Source organism: Equus caballus, chromosome 10 (assembly GCF_041296265.1).
Source record: "Equus caballus isolate H_3958 breed thoroughbred chromosome 10, TB-T2T, whole genome shotgun sequence".
Taxonomy (NCBI): domain Eukaryota; kingdom Metazoa; phylum Chordata; class Mammalia; order Perissodactyla; family Equidae; genus Equus; species Equus caballus.
This window is the reverse complement of record NC_091693.1, coordinates 68,808,646-68,831,736: the sequence shown is the minus strand read 5'-3', so window position 1 is coordinate 68,831,736 and position 23,091 is coordinate 68,808,646. Positions and strand designations below refer to the sequence as shown.

The following is a 23,091-nucleotide window of genomic DNA, read 5'->3' as shown; positions in this document are numbered from 1 at the left end:
TATAATAATTTATTTTCACAACAACTTCCTAATATTCATTTTATAAATTTATTGTAATTCATTTAACCATTAATAGACCTTTGGTTATTTCCAGTTTTCTCCCTTTTATGGGTGAAGATCATTGTATATTAATCTTTGATGATATTGCTGAATAAATCTTTCAGATAGATTCCTAGAGGTACAACTACTGGGTCAAAGCAAATTATTTTCCAAAAAGATAACACTGATTTATATTCCCCTATGAGCATATAAGAATATCTGTCTTACCACTCATGGTCCAGCTTGAAATTTTTTCATAATTTTTATGTTTTCAAATTTAATTAGGAAAGTAGTTTCTCATTTGGTGTTTAATATGATAGTGAACATTTTATATATTGCAAGAAACATCATTCTGGGCTATCTGGCCAACCATTCCCTTATCTGAGAGTTGATTCCCTACCCACCAGGCAGGCCAGTATTTTAGATGCATGACCTCGTCTACCTGGATATAGATGATTGGACCAGGATAGATCATGTGAACTAAGCTGGGCTATCAGATTCTCTTCCTTGGAAACTTAAAGAGAGACTAGACTAAGCTGGTCATTGCACAGAAAGCATGTAAACCTAAGAGCTCTATGTTAATCATGCACAGAGAAAGAAAGCTGCTTTAGAGAAAGGAAAAAGGCGGAAAGCTGTCCTGCAGAGAAAGACGAATGAAAGCAGACATTCAGCAAAACCAAGCTGAGATACCGGAAACATCCAGAAAAGGAGTTGCCCTGACTCTTCCTGGCTTTCCAATTCGTGATTCTTGCCCCTAGTAGGACCTCACTATTCAAAATTCTCTCAGATTGTGTACGATACTCCTATATCCTTTCAATGCCCTGCCCTCTTTTTCTTAAGTAGCTCAACGAGTTTGACTGTTATCTGAAACAAAAGAATCTCGCTAAATTGACATTGGTACCACCAGTTGGATTGCAACTAATAGACCCTCAGAGAAAAAAATAAAGTCAAAGTCTTGTGGGATTCAATGAGAATCCACAAACACACATACCCATTTTAGGATAGTAAACTCAGTCTCTATGTTACATGATAGTGAAGTAATTGATTAGGTTATAACTTGTCTTTGTTATTATTATTTTTATTGTTATTTAGAGCATATATCCACAGAGGATTTAGAGTATTTGGTTGCCATATATAAAGATAAGAGTGAGACAAGGGTGATCATATCTCGCATTATAAGGCCTGTTACTCCACTAGGGTTGGAATACAGCATGGAATTGGGGGAAATTTCCCAAGATATGTTAGAGGAAAGGAGTCTCCTGGAAACCCCCCTCCAGCCCATTCTGCGCACCCATGGCTTGAAGCTATGGCCGTTATTTGTAGGTGAGGGCTTGGAGCAACAAATATTGGTGACTGGGTATATTTCCTCCATCCAAGAGAGAAGACTTGCTTCTGTAGTGGCGACTCAGGTTCAGAGTCCTGATGACTATGTGAGGAAGGGAAGAGGGGCTGGTGGAACCAGGTGGACTTTCCTAGGTTATGTGAGTCTCCGAGCTCCCATGTCGCTTTCTCCAATCTAAGCACCACCGTGAGAGTCTCCACTGCCAGATCCTACTGTAGGAGCTGCTGCCCTGAGAGCGGGGCGCTGGCACAACTGGTCTGCCCTTTCAGTAATTAGTCTGTCCTCTGCCCACTGTACCAGATTTTGAGGGTAATTCTGGGATATTCCTGGAAGACTGATTTTTTTGGAGGTCTTGTCTTTTGCCCATGTGAGATTAAGGGTTCTGTTGTTGATCTGTTCCAATCTGTATTATATCTTCTGGACGATCCAGACTGCTTTGTTGTGCTGATGGAAACTCTCCTAGATTTCCAGGACTATTGTGGATTTATTTTATGTGTGTGATTCTTCTGACATTTCAGTGGAATTAGGGAGGGGGAAAAACTAACTGTGTGTGTCTATTCAAAAATTCTGAGCCAGAAGTCATCCTGTCCCATTTCATCCTGTATCTCCCCCCAACTCTGGCCGTCTTCTCCAGTTCCCCCGACCACCAAACATTTCCTCTCTTATCTGCCCTTCTGTTGTTGCAAGCTTTCTTGCTAAGTGGGTCATCAGTTCACTCCCTGCTTTCAAAACCTGTGTGGCTTCTTATCACCTAAAAAACAAAACCCCATCGTCTAGCAAATCGTCTAGTGTCCTTTCTGTCTGGCACCAATCTGTCTTCTAATTTGCTATTTATAGGCCTGTTCCTCCAAATTGGTTTTCAGTTCCTTAAAAAACAGGAACCACTTCTCACTTACCTTTCTATTCCCCATCACACAGCGCCCAGAAGTTTTCCTCTCCCTTCACTTCTACCTCTTAGATACTCAGTAAACATTTGCTTGAATAAATGAACAAATAACTGAATGATCAGATTTATTTGCATTTACCTTTTTTTGCTTTAGGAATTAAGGCTAAATAACCATTAAATGTTAGCCTACAGTTTCAACTCTAAATTTTAAAATCAGCAGTGCAATTTCAAGAGCACAAGATAATTTTAAAACTTATTCTATATCCTGTCATATAAAAGTTTGCTACATTGCCTATCACCAAAAGTATTCTAAAATATTTTTAAGATGTTGCTAATTAAGTTAACATTTTACATAGCATGTGTCAATAATAATCTATGAGTTAAAGTGATACGGTTGCCTATGATATGAGGGTTTTATTGATTGATTCTCTCAGGGTTATTTTATTGCCAACTTTTCCATTTTTACCGTTGGTTAAGTTGTGCATTTAATGTAAATGATAGAGCAATTATCTCTATAGCTTCAGTTTAGCTCCACTTTACTATCACAGACTAGAATTTTGGATGTGTTAACATGCAATATTGTTGTTTGTTGTTGTTGCTACAGCTGTCATTTGCTTATGGGCGGTTGAGGGAGAGAAGAAAGGGGGCTAATATTTCATGAAAGGAAAATGCACAAATAATATACACTTTAATCACATTATTATTAATGGTAAGGATCATAAATGAATTTTTGCTGCTGGTTTGTCATTTTTATACCTTAATATGATTTATTTCCTTTTTTTTATAGGGCGGGAAAAGTAAAGATGCACCTTCATGGGATCCTGCTGGCCTGAAATTCCTAGAGCGGAATGCTCCAAGAGACTCTCATTGCCAGCTTTCCAACAGACCGAGAGCCATAGAGCACGCCTATCAGTATGGAGGGACCGCCAACAGCCGCCAAGAGTTTGAACACTTAAAAGGAGATTTTGGTGAAAAGTAAAGTAACACACTCTCCTTCCAGAAACTTAACACTATGGCTGGGCTTCATCCTTATTTACCATATGCCATCTTTTTCCTATGATCTTTCCTTTCTGTGCCACCTTAATCCTATTCTTTTATCATCAAAATAAATACTAAATAGTACATGATTCGTACTTTCCAATAAATTACATACTCTGTGACTTTTTTCCCAAAAGTAAGGTACGTGAAACAACATTCTCCTAAGAGTTTGCTGTGTTTTATCAAGAAGAAAAGACAAAGAAAGGAAACAGGCAAATTTCAAATGATGCATCCTCTAACCTTCATATCACCTTCCCTCCCTCATACAAATTGCTTTCAGATTGTAAATGGGAATATATCTGAACTGCTAGAAGGTTAATAAGGAAAGATGCTGAAAACACAATACACTTGTATTTCTGTTGGCCCTCAAGCTGTCTCAAAACCCCTTGCCTTTCCCCAATCTTTCATGGATCTCCCAGTTATAGTATTATTGAGGATTTCTTGTTATAGTGTTAGCATCCAAATATTCTTATATAGGTCTTACATAGCTCTTTCAAATATTCATACAGGGGTGCATTCAATAAGAAAACTCTAGTGCCTTCTAGTTTGCTATTTGCCTAATAGGAAGAATCAATATTTCGTGTAATTCAGGAAGAATTTAGAGTTAATCAAACTAGAAGTTAGCCTAAATAAATGTATCTTATCTACGGCCTGGAGCTAAATTTCTAGAGAGTTTTGTTTAATTTCTACACACTCTGGTGGCTCTTTTTAACATGTGATATCCATTGATTAATTCTTACTGGGAAAAAATTGAATCTGTATTTTAGATAGTACATAAATCATAGTTTCTATGTAAATTTCTGCATGCATATTAATTGCTCACTAGTATGTTGTCCACATGAATAAGCTTCCTTAACATACAGATTTTTATTAAACGAATTGCAACCATGTTTTCAAAGCAATACTGATATGATCCTTACTGAAACACTTCCTTCAATGTGGAATGTATTTCTGTTGTATAAGGAGGTAGACCAGGATTTACATTTTTAAACTAGTCAAGCTTACCTAATATTCATTAACAATACTAAAGGATAATTAGAAGTAGTGCTGGTTGGGATTAGATAGGATGGCAACTTATTTATTCTTCCTTACACTCCATTGCTTTGGGAAGTTAGAGATCGCCCTCAGGCTCATTTTACAGGTGGTAAGATTTTTCTTTTCATTTGCAAGGTCTCAGTTTTCCATTCGTCTGAAAACTCGTTCCTCCCATGGGATGATTTTCTATGTCTCAGATCAAGAAGAGAATGACTTCATGACTCTATTCTTAGCCCACGGCCGCTTGGTTTTCATGTTTAATGTTGGCCACAAGAAACTGAAGATTAGAAGCCAAGAGAAATACAATGATGGATTGTGGCATGATGTAAGTTGAAGGCAGAGAATATTATCATCAGCAAATGTCCGCCATTGTCAAAGGGACTGACACTAATGCCCCACTATTGGATTCTCTAGAAACATCTCTTTTAAAGTTCTGTTGATATATACTCAGAGCTCAACATCAAAAACTTTTATTAATTCCTTATAAAAATCTTGAAGCATTCTATTTTGCAAGAGATACAGGCTAAGTGTAATTTCTTTTTTTTTGTGGTGAGGAAGGTTGGCCCTGAGCTAACATCTGTGTCAATCTTCTTCTATTTTATGTGGGATGCTGCCAAAGCATGGCTTGATGAGTGGTGCTAGGTCCTCACCTGGGATCTGAACCTGCGAACCCTGAACCGCCCAAGCAGAGCACGTGAACTTAACCACTACACCACAAGGAGATCCTCAATTTTTTTTCTTTTTCTTTTTTTGGCAGATCAACTTCCATTTCTTTTTTTTTTTTTTTAGTGCAATTATTTTAACCAAAGGATCAAGGGCCACCATAAACTGAAGTCTGGTTTCTAAGGATTTTTCATTTGACTGGTTTCTTTCCACTGCCTATAATTCTCTAAATTTTCAACAATGATTGCTGAATGTCTTTTATAGGCTAAGCTTTGGAAGATACAAAGACTAAATCTGTTAGGAAGATGGGATACAACAGGGAGAATTTCCTAAACATTGAAGGAAATCAGTGTGTGTGTGATGGAAAGAATAAGCAATGCAAGCTGCAGTGCAATTAATTACAATAAATTTAGGAGAGAGAGCATGTGGGCTGGCCCACTGGGAAGAGCTTCATAGAGAGCTCTGCTAAATATAAGCTGTATTCAGAAATAGGCCTGACTTTAAACTTTAAAAAGGCCTTAACTTTGAACCAAGCTTTAAAGGAAGGGATGAACTCCTACCCTCCAGAGAAAGGACTGCTTTTTTAAACAATTTCTGCAGATTTCCCACAGCATTGCAAAAGCCAAGTTGGGAGGTGAGGATCACAGCCATTCCCCTCATCCCGGGATGTACTTGAACTGTGCTACTGTCTTTCTCTCCATGCAGGTGATATTTATCAGAGAAAAAAGCAGCGGCCGACTGATCATTGATGGTCTTCGAGTTCTAGAAGAAAGCCTTCCTCCTACTGGAGCTGCCTGGAAAATCAAGGGCCCTATTTACTTGGGAGGTGTGGCTCCCGGAAGGGCTGTGAAAAATGTCCAGGTAAGCCAGTTGTGCCCAGGTACAGCCACTGACCTTTAGAGCTGGAAGACCATTTAATCCAGCCGTCATTTTATGGTTAGGAAATTGAAAGAGTAAAACTGTAGTTTGGTTTGAGGTGGAATATCAAAGAGAGGTATTGTCCTATGGGATGTCTGTCCGCCCTGTGATGTCACAAAGTCAGGAGTGATCTTTTGGTTCTAAGGTAGAGGTGAGATGAAAAACGTTTCAGCAGTATAAATTGTCAGGAAAAGCTATGCCTCAAGGATGATGTTTATTTGTTCAGCAAGTACTTAGACTTTTATTGTAAAAAATACCAAAAACAAAAAGCAAGTCATTCCATTATATGTTATTGAGTGAAAAAAACCTTTCAGACCATTATGTAAACTATGATCTCATTTTTGTTTCTTACACACACACACAATTTGTAAATGTGCAAGGAGATGTGGTTAACCCTGGGAGGAAGGGTATAGTAAGAAACATGTTATTTTTGTAATTTAAAAGTTTAAAATATTGCACCTTTAAAAGAAATATGTAGCAATAAAGGAAATGCACCAAAGTACTGAATTTTTCTTAACATAAGTATGCATTTGACTTTAACACAAGAGTTAATACATTTCTAAGATCCATTAATATATGTGGATAAAATTTAAAAAGGGGCACGGGGTTCATAATTAATTTGATTTTAGGTAAGTAGCCCCATTCCATGACAAGCTCTTTAAAGAAAAGATTTCTAAAAGCAGTGTGACATCAGTTGTCTGAAGCAGCCTGAGTTTCCCTTCTGGTCGTATGATAAATGCTCCACCCCAGACACAGCTAATGAAGCCAGCAGTGCAAGCTTTCTGCGTTTATTTATCCATGGTAGATTTAGCAGTTAAGAACTTTGCTAGCCCTCATCAGCATTAGGTGATCTTGGGCACAGCTGTCATTCTTGAACGAAAACAAACTAGGATACTTCCAACATGCCATTTGAAAACCACTGCCATTTATTTTGTCACAGTATGTAGAAAAATTTTCATAGCTTAATTACTGCAGGCTGACATTATCAAATGCAAAATTCCAGCTTCAAATAACTAGATACAAAAAGCAACTACCTGGAAAACTATTGATCATTCAGATAGCTAGGATAAACAAGGAATTGCTTGGTTTCTCTTAAGACTCAAATCTCTTCATTTTGTTTCCTTTTGGTGCAGCTGTGAGTGTTGGGAAAATGGATTTTAAGAATTATCTTCTCCCCTCAGATAAACTCAGTCTACAGCTTCAGTGGCTGTCTCAGCAACCTGCAGCTAAATGGGGCCTCCATCGCCTCCGCTTCTCAGACGTTTAGCGTGACTCCTTGCTTCGAAGGTCCAATGGAAACAGGAACTTACTTTTCAACTGAAGGAGGATACGTGGTTCTAGGTAACAGTGATGCGTGTTGAAAACATGAGTCATGAAATACGTCTTTCCTGGGAGTGGCTAACAGGGATATTGGATCCAGAGTTAAAACTTCAGCATGCCAAACTCACTCAACCTAGAAAATGGCCTCTTTCCACAAGGACCACTTCTCCCCTCCTACCGCTCCAGAGAGACACACGCGCCCGTCCCTGTTTGCTTTCCCAAATTAGAGCTTCTCCACAGCTGCCAACCCTCTGGACGCAGACCATCTCGGCTCCTTTAGAATTTCCTGTGCTGCTCCGTGGTCTGATCCATGTCGGCTCTTGGCCACCTTGCTCTCTAGGTCTTTCTCTGCCCCCATTTAGCATGACCCATTGTCCCGACTAAAGGAAGTTCCACATCCTCCCTTTGCCTGCAACCCAGCAGACAACACTAACCTTCCAAAATTTTATTTGTGGATTTTTATTCTCCCCAACTATTATTCTCTCGCTTATTCAACAAAGTTTTATTGCATGCCTCTGGTATGACAGTCCCTTTGCCAGGTATTGGCACATAATAGTTCTAAAAATGAATAAAATCCTAACAGGGTACACACAATCACCATCCAATCCACCCAACAAGCATTCTATAGAGCAACTGATAGTGTGAGGAAGGCCCCAGGATAGGTGCTGCGAAGGAGGTTAGGAGAAGGAAATAGAACGTTCCACATCTTCCCTGTGCTCAAGGCACTTAGGTGCTTTGTACATCCCCTCAATGAGGACACCCCAGTGCGGCCAAGTATACTTTCTTAAACCAGGTCCAATAGAATAAGTGGAGGTAGTATTTCCTCTCTTTGTCTGGCTCGTGATTTTACTTTCCCTTCTCCTCCTTTATCCCTAGCGAAACACCAACACTCACATTTCTCAGCCCTTTGTTGAATTCCAGTGATAAGAACTCAAAGGCATGGACAGCTTGAAATGCACAGCGACCTGCGCAATTTATGTTCTCCATAAACATTAACAAATAGCAGGAAAAATTAAAAAGTGATTTATAAGGAGCCACGTCAAGTGAACATTATTAAGATGCCGCAGTTTGCAATGAGTCTCTTGGCATGAACACAGCTACTCTTAAGAATTTATTTTCTTGCATCACTGCAGTGGCGGCTCCTAACTGCTTTTGCTGCCCTCACTTTCTCTTTCCTCTGAAATTCTCTACAGCACTGGCACCAGTTAGTTATTTCTTCATTGTCTAAGAATTATTTTATCATACAGATTTGATACAGTCAGCTCCCTTGTTCAATGACTGCAGAAAAAAATCTAACTTCCATACTGGAGCACTGGAGCCCTTCCCCACTCACCGTGCCTCCTTCTCCCTTTGCAGGGGACGATCCGGCCACCCCGGCCTCCACAGTGCTCTCCACACATCCCAGCCTCTGCACCTGTGCCCCTTCCTCCTCACTTTGGAAATATTAAAGGGTCCTACTAGCTGGACTCAATTTCTTCTCCCCTGAGCTTCCACGGCCATAGTGGATTTTCAGCAAACTGTCCACACCCCGCTTCCCACAAACAAGAGTGGTGTGCTGGTTATCTCAGCCCCCACAGAGCTTTCCACAGTGTTTCTAATGTGGAAAATGCCACTTTCCACTTATCTATTGCAAAATGTGCTAAACTTCCAAAAACAGATATAAGAATATATAATTACAAAATCACACCGTGGTTACAAAATTTAGATTGCTGTTCGTGAGAGCTAACAGTGTTTCTCTCCCCAGATGAGTCTTTCAATATCGGGTTGAAGTTTGAGATTGCATTTGAAGTCCGTCCCAGAAGCAGTTCCGGGACGCTTGTTCACGGCCACAGTGTCAATGGGGAGTACCTAAACGTTCACATGAAAAACGGGCAGGTAGTGTGTTACGAATTGTTTCAACTGTCAGTCTCCTCTGACCTTGGATTCTGGATCTGAAGCAAATTTATGTCACAGAATTATTTCATCAATCTTTCTTAACTGGAGGGAAAAAATGGGGAAGCCATAACATGATATTTAAATGAAAGCAATGTTTGGATTTAGAGTCATATACTGGGAATTGATTTGGTTACAGCAAAGAGCTGTGGAAACGTGGCATAGCTAAAAAAGAAAAAAAATCATCAATGATAACAACATAATTCAAGGGTTTTAACAAAATAATTGGAACTTTTTTACAACAAATTCAAACAGCAGACATATCCAACTATCAAAACCAACAAACAGGGGCCAGCCCCATGGCCTAGTGGTTAAGTTCGCGTGCTCTGCTTTGGCGGCCCAGGGTTTCGCCAGTTCGGATCCTGGGTGCAGACATGGCACCGCTCATCAGGCCACGTTGAGGCAGTGTCCCACATGCCACAACTAGAAGGACCACAACTAAAAGATACAACTATGTACTGGGGGGATTTGGGGAGAAAAAGCAGCAAAAAAAAAAAGAAGATTGGCAACAGTTGTTAGCTCAGGTGCCAATCTTCAAAAAAAAGCCAACAAACACTAAAATATCTTTGTATCTATATGTATACCACATGTTCGTGTGTATACATATAATATACATATATTATTTTCAACTGGTATAACAGAAATAAAATTCTGTTATAAACACCGCTTTCATCCTAAAATAGTATTACTAAAGAACATTCATGAGAGTATTCAAATAAATATTAAAGAAAAAGCAGCATATTTTCATTGTTGTTCCTAACATAACTGATTTTTTTGGTTCCAGTACATTCTATTAAACCATATAATAATGAGTCCCTGTATGATGCTTACTATGTGTCAGGTACTATTCTATGCTTTATGCGGATTAGTTCCTTTAAGCTCCCCAATGGCTCTGTGAAGTGGGTATTGTTATTATCATACTTGTTTAACAAATGAGAAAGAAGATGCCCAGAGTAAGTAGGAGCGTTGGGATATGAACCCACACAGTCCATGCTCTTCACTGATACCTTAACTGCTTTGTATAACATCTTTAGAAATTAAAGGAATTCGTTCTTATTGTTCCTCTCCCTCGTCTTCTCGCCTGTGTCATCATTTTGTTCTCTCTCCTAGGAGCACTGAGTTTAAACCATTTCTATAGCCAACTGAAGAGTGACCCCTTGTGTTCAAATTGTAAAGCTAATCATGTGTGGATGTTGCTTCCCTGTGGTGAATTACTTAAGAAATTTAGTTTTATCACGATGAGGAGAAGTGAAATTAAATTATATAATGTACCCCGTCTTTTGCAGGTCATAGTGAAAGTGAACAATGGCATCCGAGACTTTTCCACCTCAGTGACACCAAAGCAGAGTCTCTGTGATGGCAGATGGCACAGAATTACAGGTGAGAAAGCTGAGTGTCCTGGGTTTCCTTTCTAAAATGAGTCTACACACCCGCCTGTGGGATAATGGCTTGGCAGAACTTCGGCTATAACTTAGATGGCAGAACAGGTGACGGACGACGGTCTAAGGTAGCCAAGGAGAGAAAAGCATATGTTACTGGACGAAAATGTGCATATTGAATCCACACGTGGTTTGAAAATATGAATGCTGCCAAAATAGGCTTGGGGAGTTGCTTAAATAATGCATAACTTATGGGGGGGAAGTAGCAGAAAGAGTATCTTAAATATTCTCCCTTTCGAAGGAAAATGTTACAGTGTTTTGCTTGGTTAGACGTTGATGTTTTCAATGATATTAAGAAAGTGAGGGGTTTATCCTGGGATAAATAAAAGCCGTTGCTGTGATAAATGAGTCCCTTTCATGTGAAAATTATTCACTCCAGAGCCACTTATGACCAGTCTCTTCCCTGTATTTCAGTTATTAGAGATTCAAATGTGGTTCAGTTGGACGTAGACTCTGAAGTGAACCATGTGGTTGGACCCCTGAATCCCAAACCAGTTGATCACAGGGAGCCTGTGTTTGTTGGAGGTGTTCCAGGTAAGAGTCGTTTAAAAAGGACAAGTTTCCAAATCCCAAAAGCAGTAAGTTCTCATCACTGTTACTCTAGTATTAAGAATTGGGCCATGTGTTTTCATAATTCACCTAATAATTCTCAAGACTTTAGATATAACGTCCTTTCATAGGAAACAGTATACTGACAATTGTGACTCCTCATACAGGGATCACAACAAAGCAACCCCTAAAAACCAGACCCCAGCATTCTAACCAGTAGCTAGTACTCTCCCTTGGCCATATTTGCTCACTTTTTTCTCTCTTGCCTTTACGTGGTCTCCTCACATACACACAGTGAAACACATGCTCTGTTTTATCTCTAGCACAAAGAACATTCATTTACTAATACTGCTCTTGGATCTGAGAACCTTGGTGAGAACCTAAAAGTTTCTTGATAATTGCTGCCCTTCCTTAGCAGGGAAGAAGAGATACACAGTTCTCCTTGTCCAGGATTAGTCTGGATGGAGGCAACAGCTGCAAACCATAAGTTCCATTGTTCCTATGTGTGACATTCCCTAAGAGAGGTCCCCAGATGCAGTTCTGTAAACATCGTCAGTACATTGCTGCTGTCATCTACCAAGAATGGTGTATAATCCAGGATGATGATAGGAGGACCCTTAGGGAACCCCACAATTGTTTTAAACCTTGGAAGCAGGAACCATGACCTTATGTTGAAATTGTTTGTTTCACACATTTCACAAACTTGGAAAAACTGAATGTTAAAGCTAGAAAGAGGGATATAAGGAGAAAACCAAGCTTTTACAAGTGGAATTCGGTGGGGATTTTAAAGAAAAACTTAACATGGTTTTCCTTGTCTCCTAACTAGTTTGTTTAAGACTAACCCGTGTAAAGGCAAATAATGCTTTAATTGAGAGAGTGAGAAAGTACAGACAAAATTAAGCATCTGACCTTGGGTACCTCCAAAATACTAGCAACTAAGCCCTCCTCTGCTTTGTAATGTGAATTTTTCAAACACCAGTATTGACAATAACAGTAACTCACTGATGAAAGATTTGAGACCCTCAAAAAGCAGCCCTTCCTCTCCTTTGCTTCCACTATCCACTCCCATCTCCATTCCCCAGTCCTCTACTCTGCTCCAGCCTTCGGTTCTGAAAGGGATCCTGGCAAAGGCCACCATTGCAGTTCACGCAGGTGCAATGTGGAAGGTGTGTCATATCACTTCTTATATGTCTGCACATTGCTTTCTTCCTAGAAAGCACAGCATAGTGTAAAATATTTCACAGGTTCCTGAGGGCCTACAGATCAAATTCAGCACAGCATGCGAGGTCCTTGATCCTCTGGCCCCTCCTTGCCCTGCCTCTGCGCTCTCCTCACACCTTCTGGGACTTGCAGTTCTCTGAATGTTCAAGGATGCTCGCTTGCTCCAGGCCTTTATACAAGTGCACAGGGCCTCAATTTCTGGAAAACGTTCTTCTTCCTTACCTCCTCTAGTACCTTTTCAAGGAACAATTCCCACTCTCCCCGAACTTAACTCCTTATTGACTTTTAGGCTCAGCTCAGACTTTTGCTTACACACACGTCCCCTCTCTCCCTAGAATGTGCTCTGCATATCACTGTTGTAGCTCTTAACACACAATATGGTTGAAGTTAGGACACTCCTTACTGCCAGGGAACATGATTTCATTCAACCCACATCAAACATTTATTGTCTGTTAAGCACCATGCTGGGCTCCAGGAGATGGACAAAACAAGCATGGCCCTCCCTCATGGAAGTTATAGTATTTCTTCTTTACTTTGCATCCAAAGTGCTTACTACGTCACTCAAATAAATATTTGTCTCTTTGAATTTTGTTTGTTTTTAGAGTCTGATCTCAGAATTACACACTGCCGTCATCTCTCACTACAAGAGTTGCTAAGCGCCGCAGGCTGGGTGGGCAAGATGTACCTGAGCCAAATTCAGCCTGCCTGAGACATATAATGAGTAGCAAATTTTAGCTAATGAGCCAGCACACAGGAACTAGCAGGCCAGGGGGGCCTAACCAGCAGCCCACTGCACCATGGCTGCTTTAATCCCATCTAGGAATCATGCCAGTAAGCCTAGAACAAAAGCAATTATAATTTAAGCTGAATGTCATTAATTATATCATTTTGAGCTGTTCAAGATTAGTTCCACTAAAATCACATCAGAAACTGGAGCATTAAAAAGAATGACTAAAGGAAATTAGTCATAAATAAAACCCCTGGATGCACTAAATTCTCTTGGAATCCCAACCAGTTCTCTTATACCACGCAGAACCTTGGTGACATTATTTCAAGCAATAAAATGTTAATACATTAAAATTCAATGAACTATACACCAAAAAAATCAACTTTACTGTACGATAAATTTAAAAATCAAAGTTAGAAGTTAGAGAATTTTTTAAGTTAATGTAGTCCCCTACAACACAGATCTGACCATTCATTTCTCTACCAAAAATTCTTCATTCTTTTGTATACTTCAACCTGAAGAATGCTCGCGCTTAAAATCATGTGTTGATTTTATTAATCAATTACTTAGGGTTCTAGGGCACTTTACTCTCGCTACCTACAATTAGTTGTGTGGTGAATTATGCAGGCCATAATTTCTATATGAATTATTTCCTCTAGATGACGTCCCCCATGAACCGAAGGGTGGTAAGCCTGGGCAGAATCGAAATCCATGTTCTAAAACTAGCCTCCAAAATGGGCACAAGAAATAGATGTTTCTTCCCCTTTATAGTCTTTCCTGTTCACTCCTTTTTATTCTGATGATGAAGCACACTGAGCAAGCTTGAAGAATATATATAGTCATACTAATCTAGAGACAAAGGAATTGATCTCTCAGGTCCCTTCCAAATCTAAAACTTTATAATTAATCTAAATATGAAATTCTATTTCTATGATTTATTTTCAGTACAAAGCTTCTTCTGCATATTCTTAATCTACATTGCTTAGAAAACTTATTACAGCTGCTTGATGATGTTTAATTTGCTGTCCTGTTCTATGTTCCTTCCTGAATTAGTGATTTCTAAGTGTTTTCCATCTTTTGTCTGCTACTGTTCACATAACTGTTTGTACATAATAATAAGCTTTGACTGAATGGATTGTAATTTCATGATATTTCTAAGCTCTCTAAATTGCTTTAAATTATATTGCTTCTATCATCTCAACACATTTAATTGTGTCTGTACAATTAATAAGCATAAGGCTTCTTCGAGATCTCTAATTAAGGGAAGAAGATTCCCCTGGCATACCTCAGGGCACCTGTGCCCACCCAGAGACTAGGCTAGTTATCATTATCCTATTTACTGTTCTTAAACACTAAGCTCAGAAAAATTAGAATTCAGTTTATTTGAATTCATTATTTTCTCATTATATTTTATGAGCTTGGCAAAAATGTGGAGGCTTAAGGGTGAAAAGTAGTGATACAAATTAAACAGAAACATTAACCAAGTCCAAAAAGAGTGTGGATGGTAAAAATTTCCCGCTTCTCAGCAAAGCACACAAAATAAGTGAGGCCCAGGTGAAATTAACTCTAAAGAGCACAGGTAGATCCTGAAAATTCACTGCTGAGGCTTTGCATGTCAGTGGTCAATTTCAGCCTTGGAAGACAGCTGCAGTATACTCAGAAATTTGATCATGGAAAACATGGCAAAACTAAAATTACCACGTGTTCATATTACTTGGAAAGCAGATGATATTCCTGAGAAATATTACCATATTCCACTTTTGACATGTAAATCATTTCAATGATGTAAGCAATTATTATGTATATTTTTGCCACAAAGTAATATTTGGGCTTGGAGTGGCCCGATTGCAATCTTTGTTTTCATTACTGTCTTTTTTCAGAGTCTCTCCTGACACAGCGCTTGGCACCCGGCAGACCCTTCACAGGCTGCATCCGTCACTTTATGATCGACGGGCGCCCGGTGAGCTTCAGTAAAGCAGCCCTGGTCAGTGGTGCTGTGAGCATCAACTCCTGTCCGGCAGCCTGACACAGCAGAGCAGAGCAGAGCTGCCCAAGGACAAAGTTCTCAAGAGCACTGAAAGGAACACAAAACCGGCCAAGAGGAACCACAACTCTTCCCCCGGTGGAAGCTTCCATCTAGTTAATCAGGACTTAAATGAATCATCAGGGACTGGAAGTTTATTATTTCTCATTTGGGTTCTTACCTTGGATCCAAAATGTCTTCAATGGACATCGAAGCAGTTTTAAACTTACTTGTATTGTATTACTTCCTGCTGGTGAAATTACCGTTCCTGTTTCTAATAAAATAGAAGGGATTCTAAATAAACACTGGCACACATTTCTAAAGTGTGGCTAGCTTCTCAGATTCATCTTTCTTTCAGGGAAGATAACTTTCAATCTATATCAAAATATCTTCGGTATACTTCTCTTTATCCTGAAAAGATCGACTAATTTATGTAAAATCTAAAATTAGATGATAGATTTGCCTTTAGCACTTTTGTTTGGTCTATCAGTATAACAAAAATATTTTAGGTTTATAGCAGTTATCAAGGTGTAATAAAGTACATTTCTAACAAATTATTAGAAAAATGGAAGTATAATTTAATTTTTTCTAGATAAAAAAAGAAATTAAGGGGGCCTGCCCAGTGGCATAGTGGTTAAGTTTGTGTGCTCTGCTTCAGCAGCTGGGGGTTCGCAGGTTCACCTCCCAAGCGTGGACCTAGCACGGCTCATCAAGCCACACTGTGGTGGCAACCCACATAAAATAGAGGAAGACTGGCACAGATGTTAGCTCAGTGACAATCTTCCTCACGCAGAAAGAGGAAGATTGGCAACAGATGTTAGCTCAGGGCCAATCTTCCTTACAAAAAAGAAAAAAGAAATTAAACAACTACGTTTTCCCTTATTTCTTTAAAAGAACAATAGAATTGTGCATGAGGGGAGGTTCCTGTATGATATCATTACTGTGTGTTCTGTAGGAATCAGGGAGGACATGACAGCAAAGAGAGTAGGACAAAATCATAAAATTCAATTTAAAAGTATAAAAGACCTTTTATTAAAAGTTTTTTCCCCATGTCTCTGCAACACAATTAGTCTTATTTCTAAAATTTTATAATCTTTTTTTTTAGGTATCTACATTAATAAAGTCTAGAAAACAAAAAATAGGTTTGCCTAGCTAGTGGAATATTAAAATACAGAAACCGAAATAAAAGAATTGTACATGAAAAGATAACAGTGAAGACAAAATGAGGGAAAATAGGCTCTCATATCAACAGAATCAGGGAAGTGTAAAAGGAATAACTTTTGGGGCAAGGGGAAAAGGTATAAAATATTTTGAGGAATTACTAAGGAATAAAATAATCTCTTACCTTAAAAATATTATATATATAACTTATATTCCTCAGCTACCCTCCTGTCTCAGGTACATTAATAATAATGTTGAAGATCTCAATGTAAAGAGCTAACCTCAATTCATAGAGGACTTACTAAGTGCCAGCTTCCAGGATAAACTAAAGTTGATTTCATTTGCTCATCACACTAATCCTACGAGGCAGCATTTGCAGAAGAGAAACCTGCGACTTGGAAAGTTTCAGCATAGCTTGTCAGCTGTCATCCAGCTAGACCGAGGAGCCAGGTTTTGAAACAGGAGGCAGCGACATTATCCTCTTGCTTCCTGCCTCCAGGGGACTGTCTGCCTTCAGGCCAACCCTCAGCTGGTCTCTAGAGCTGGAGGCACAGACCCAAATGCCTATAGAGCCAGAAAGGGATCATAAAGGAGCAAGGCCGGTGGGGTGTGACTGAGAAAATCAAGAGGTACTTGCCACGGCTTGTCTAGAAGGGCAGCAGGTGCTTAACTCAGCTGATTGTCACCAGGAAAGGACACGAGCCTTGAAGGGCCAGAATTTCCAAAAGAAACTGGAGCCGTGAAATTTGGGGAGAGTTGAAATGGCCTGATTTTTCAGTTAGTAACTAATTAAATTAAAGCAACAGCAACCACAACAGGAGGAAAAATACCGGGCTGACCAAACAAAACCTTCTGACAGCCATATGTGACTTCTGGGCTAAAAACTCTGAATCCAAGAGCCTAGGGCCTTAACCAGTACAGACTGAACCAGTGCTTAAAACACACTGAACCCTCACAATATTCCCTCCATCAGATGCAAGCGGGAAGAAGTGGCTTTGAAACCACCTACTGTTTTCTTTTCTGAAAGATTTTTCTGAGGCATCCCAGAGGGCCGCTCTATCCCTCACTCTCAGCAGTAGCACAAAGTAGACTAACCCAGCCCAGCTGCAGACCCTGTCTGGAGCTCCAGCAGCCAGGCACACAGCCTCACATATAGACAGACTGAAACCACAGAAATGCCTCTACCTTCTCCACAGTTCATAAAGCCACTTTGAAGAGTTAGTATTTCACATTCTTATGCTTGGCAAATGAGAATCTCCTGACCCACACCCTCTTAACGACGACACGACGACCTTCTGAAATTTAGAATCTACCGTTTATAAGAGCTTGATTCTGTTCTTAGATGGGACCCCATCTTATCCCAGCTTCTGTCTAGGGAGGAAGAAGTAGGATTTTTTTTTCTTTTAGTTAAACATAGTATATCAGGACTTCATATAGAGAAAATATGGGCTGGGTGCTTATAGTAATTTTGACTAGTTATTATTCATGGTCCCCGCCAGTTCAGAGCAGTTTCAAAATGAAGAGACCTGCTATAGCCCACTGTGAAGGGACAGCCCTGTTTGGGCCTGTGTCCCACCTCCTCCTCTCACAGCCACAGCTGATACCACCCTATAGCTTTCCAGTGAAGAAACATCCCATTGTGTGGTGGTATTTAAAGATGAATTCAAACAATTGGATATTTTCTACTGAAATTTTAAATTGGAAAACATGGAAAGAATCAAGCACTTAACAGCTGAGGCCAAAATGAAACTATGTGAAAGCATGGTTTTAAGTGTTTTCCACACAGATTTATAGAGGTACACTTTTAAAAAAAGAAAAAACCTCCGCATTTCCCATTCTGTAGACCTAGGATAATACATCCACCTGTCCTTTGTGTAGTACAGACCACCTCAGTTCTCAGCCCAGAGTTTGGGGGGTGGGTGGGGGTATTTCAGAAGATGCTGGGATGTACTTGTTCTCTGGGCCCATGTATGTAACATGGTAGTATAGGGTATCAGGCAGAGTCTTTCCTGTTTCTCTAAATTGGTGACTGCAGCCTAGAGCTGGAACCATAAAACAGCAAATACACCACATTTTCAGTTCACCACACTTTGAGGTGTGGAGCCAATCCCTTCTCCTTTAGGACTGACTCAGAGAAGCCATTTCAGCACAACCAGCAATGTAACACCACAATGCCCCCAACACACCACACACACATCTCACGCACACACACAGTCTAAAGAGGCCAGAAAGGCAACAGAAGGAGACACTGTCCAGAATGTAAGCTCCACAAATTTTTGTCTGTGTTATTCACTGATGTAAGAGCTGAAAACAGTGCCTGACATGTAGGTACATGTTCAACAGATATTCATTGAGTGAATTGCTGGAAAGCAGTTCCCATGAAAGTTACCCCTCCCCTCCCCTCCCAAGACAATCACTTGTAAAGTGCCTGGGAGTCTGAGGAAAAGAAAAACTGATACTGACTTCTCCACTTGGGTTCCCCTGAGCCCAGGGATCTCTGCTTTGCCTGAAGGAGTGAGGAGATGATGAGGGGAAAAAATGGCACAGCCCATCAGAGAGACAAGAAGAAGCACTTCTTTGAATCTTTGGTAACCTTTCAAGTCCTGAAAAGCAGAGAAGCTTGGCTACCATGGATAAGGTCACTCAGTTTATAAACTTCACAACACCAGAGGATACCATTCCCAGAGGACACTACTATGGGGCAGGATGGGGCAGGCACAGGGTAGCTGAGATTGAGGGATGCAAGCCTGACATGATCGGCCAAAGCATGGGACAGAGAAGCACGTATAAGAGGAATGTAGCATAATATCGCCAGCCAGAAGCAGCAACTGAGTCCCTCAGGGAATTCCTAGTAGTAATGGCGGCTGCTCGGCATTAAGTTCCTCACCAGCCCAGCCAGTCCATAGGGAGTTTGCAGACAGTGACACCTCAACTGACATGTTTTCAAATGATCATGTCTAAAGACAGATGATTAATGTGCTGATGTCAGCCTAGAGGAAGGTTACGAAAACACGATACCACAGAGTTGCCCTAACACCTGTTTATAACACTCCCTTACAGAAAGCTCCTATCTAGGAATGTAAGCAATGTGGGAAAGCATTGACTCAAGGTAGAAGCTTTAGAAGACTAAAGAATTCATACTGGTAAAAAAATTTATCCTTTTAATATAATGTCTTTTTGATCCGTAGTAATGTCCCCAGTCTCATTCCTGATATCAGTAATTTGTGCCTTTTTTTCCCCTGATAATTCTGTCTAGAGGTTTATCAATTTTATTGGCCTTTTCAAAAAACTAGCTTTGGGTTTCATTGATTTTCTCTATTATTTATCTATTTCATTGAGTTCTCGTCTTATCTTCATTATTTCTTTCTTTCTGATTATTTTGGGTTTAGTTTGCTCATCTTTTCTGCTTTCTTAAGGTGAAAGCTTTTTGACTTGAGACGTTTCTTATTTTTTAATGAAAGAATTTAATACTTTCTCTCTAAGCTCTACTTATGTGGACCTCTTGCATTTTGATATGTTCTGTTATCATTTTCATTCTGTTAAAAATACTTTTCTAATTTCTCTTGTCGTTTCTTCTTTATTTAGGGGTTATTTGGAAGTATGTCATTTAGTATCTCAATATTTGGAGATTTTCCAGATGTTTTTCTGCTGTTGATTTCAAATTTAATTCTGTCATGGAACATACTTTGCATACTCTGCATACTTTTCAGTTTATTGAGACTAGTTCGTAGCCTACAATGTGGTCTATTCTTGGTAAGTTTTCCATGTGTACTTGAAAAGAATGTATAGTATTCAACCCGACTGTCATTATTCTACCAGTTGTTGAAAGACGTTGAAATCTCCAGCTATAACTGTGAAGTTATTTCTCTTTTCATTTTCATCAGTTTCTGATCTATGTACTTTGAAGCTCTGCATAAACATTTAAGATTGTTATGACCCGGTTATTGTTGTGAAACCTCTCTCTTTATCCCTGGTAGTATTCCTTGCTCTAAAATTATTTTGTCTATTACTAAGATAGCTACTCCGACTTTCTCTTGATTCACGTTTACATGGTATGTCTATATTCGTCCTTTTATACTTTCAATTTTATCCGTCTTAGTATTTAAAGTATGTTCATGTAAACAGCATCTTCTTTTCTACCCAATCTGACGACCTCTGCCTTTTAATTGACGTGTTTAGACCTTTTGTAATTAATGCAAATATCAATATGGTTTGGCTTAAATCTACTATCTTTTTTCCTTTCTTCCTCTTTCCCCGTCTTCTTTAGGATAAATTGAGTGATATTTATTCCATTTTATCTCTCTGTATTAGCTTTCTGTTACTGTTCGCTTGTTTCCAGAGACAAATCTAAAGTTTACAATATGTGTTTACCTTATCACAGTTTATCTTCAAATACTATTGTCATTTCATAAATACCCTAAGATACTTACAAAAGTAAACTTCCATTTTTCTTCTTCTTTTTTGCTATTGTTATCATACATTATATTTTTATATAAATTGTTATTTTTGCTTTAAACAGTTACTTGTTAAACAAATGTTTAAAAATGAGAAAAAGGCTTTTATATTTCTCCACATATTCTCCATTTCTTGTGCTCTTTCTTTATGCAGATACAAATTTCCACCTGGTATCATTTTCTTTCTGCCAGAAAAATTTCCTGTAACATTTCCTATACTACAGATCTGCTGGTGATAAATTCTCTCAGCATTTTTTTTTTTTTTTTGGCTGAAAAGGCTTTCCTTCACCATTTTTGAAAGATGCTTTATTGTTCCATGGCCTTCTTGCCTGCATGTTTTCTGATGAAAAGCGTGCTCTCATTCTTGTTTTTGTTCCTCTGAATGAATGTGTCATTTTTCTTTGTCAGGTTTTAAGATTGTCTCTTTATCCCTGGTTTTCATATAATGTAATTGTATGGCTTTTTTTGTTTTCTTCACGTTTCTTCTCCTTGTGGTCAGTTTAGCTACTTGAATGTATGAATTTATAGTTTTCATCAATTATGGAAAAATTTTGGCCATTATTTCCTCAAATTTTTATCTTCCATCTTCCCTCTTTCTTCTGGGAACACTTACATATATGTTAGACTGCTTCATATTGAAACACAAAATTTATGCTTTTCTTTTAGTTCTTTTTTCTTGTATTTCATTTTGGATAATTTGTATAACTATGTCCTCAAGTTCATTAATCTTTTCTTCTCTGGTGTCTAATCCATTCTTAATTCCATTCAGTGTATACTTTTATATCAGATATTGTATTTTCCATCTCTAGAAATTTACTTTGGGTCCTGTTTCTACTTCCATTTCCCTCCTCATAATAATTATGCTTTCATCTACTACTTGAATATTTATGGTAGCTTGTCTGCTACTGATATCACCTGTCATTCTGAGTCTGTCTCTATTGACTAATGATTCCCTTGACTATGGTTGTATATTCCTTCTTTTTTGAATTTCTGGTAATTTGTTATTGGATGCTGATCATTGTGAATTTTACATTTTTAGTGCTGGATTTTATTGTAGTTCCTTAAATTTTGAGGGGTTTTTCCCCCCTCCTTGTATGCAGTTTGGTTACTTGGAATCAGTTTGATCCTTTCAAGTCTTGCTCTTAAGCTTTATTAGGGCAGGTTCAGAGCAGCCTTCAGTCTAAAGCTATTCCTGCCCTCCCACCCCAAAACCACCTCCACTGAGGCAACATCTTGCTGAGGACTCTACTCAATGCTCCATCTATTAAAAGATCTTTCCACTCTGGTTGAAATACAAATTATTCCCCGTCTTATATGAGCTCTGAGGAATTTTCCATCACTCCTTTCTCCTTTCCTGTTATTCTTTCCCTAGCCTTGGGCAATTTCCTTTCTGGATTTTGTTCTCTTCCTTTAAGGAGTATTAATTTTTTATTTACCAGATAATTAAGTTACTTAGGGATCACCCTGATTCTCCCAAGTCTTGTTTTTAAGCTTTCTTAAGGTTGGTATACATTAGCTTTTAGCCTAGCACTAGTTTAGATCTCCTACTAAGATGTGAACTTTCTGAGGTCTCTACTCAATGCCCCACATATTTAACAAGGTATTTCTACTCCAGCTGGTTGGAATTCAAACACCTCCCAGCACAGTGTGAATTTTTCCAGTTTATATATATATATATATAATTCTCAGAATTTTTCCATTTATAAAGCCCAGGAAGTTTTTCTTTTTCACCTCATGTAGCACACATGCATCTATGTCCATGTAATTATAAGCTAATAAACCTTTCATTTAAAAAGGTTTAAATGTATATCTTCAGGAGCAGGAAGATCGACAAGAAACTGGGGGAAATGTATCTGACCCTAGTCTGACCCTTTTGGAGAAGACAATTTCATGGGATGGATGGTGGCAACCATCAACAGGAAAAGGAAGCAAGCTGAGCTTTCTGGGGACCATCGCAAGAAGAAGAAAACAGAGATGGCTTAGATCTCACAACTGATCGTTAAGTCTAATCAAACAAAAAGATCCATCTGAGGTTCCTCAGTACCACTTGTGGGCAATTTCAAGATGATTGTCTGGGACTTGAGGTACAGTGGGATGATGGGACATCACTTTTTTCTGGAAAAACAGGGGTTAGAACCATAGCCTTGGCCTCATTATAATAAACTTAACCAATTACCTGAGCTTCTATATGCAAGCAGTTTTTGTGCTTAACCATGGATTAACCATGGACTAAGAACTTTCTTTGGTCTTGGATATTCTTTCAAAATGCATAATCCACTGGGCAACATTTCTCACCCAATATAATTATTCCTGGGCAGAGCATTATCAAAAGATATGAAGCCAG

The 23,091-nt window shown here is 39.0% G+C and overlaps 1 protein-coding gene across 2 annotated transcripts in view; it reads left to right on the top strand.

Moving 5' to 3' along the window:
- The window catches only part of LAMA4 (laminin subunit alpha 4), a 135,368-nt gene extending 119,908 nt beyond the window's left edge, over positions 1 to 15,460 (top strand). For both annotated transcript variants that reach the window (XM_001916277.5, XM_005596885.4), the window contains exons 31-38: positions 3,055 to 3,242; positions 4,476 to 4,665; positions 5,709 to 5,864; positions 7,103 to 7,262; positions 8,986 to 9,116; positions 10,460 to 10,553; positions 11,027 to 11,146; positions 14,990 to 15,460. In XM_001916277.5, the coding sequence (XP_001916312.3) occupies positions 3,055 to 3,242; positions 4,476 to 4,665; positions 5,709 to 5,864; positions 7,103 to 7,262; positions 8,986 to 9,116; positions 10,460 to 10,553; positions 11,027 to 11,146; positions 14,990 to 15,135 (1,185 nt within the window). In that variant the 3' untranslated portion in view covers positions 15,136 to 15,460. The remainder of the gene's footprint in view (positions 1 to 3,054; positions 3,243 to 4,475; positions 4,666 to 5,708; positions 5,865 to 7,102; positions 7,263 to 8,985; positions 9,117 to 10,459; positions 10,554 to 11,026; positions 11,147 to 14,989) is intronic.
- The last annotated feature ends 7,631 nt before the right edge of the window (positions 15,461 to 23,091 follow it).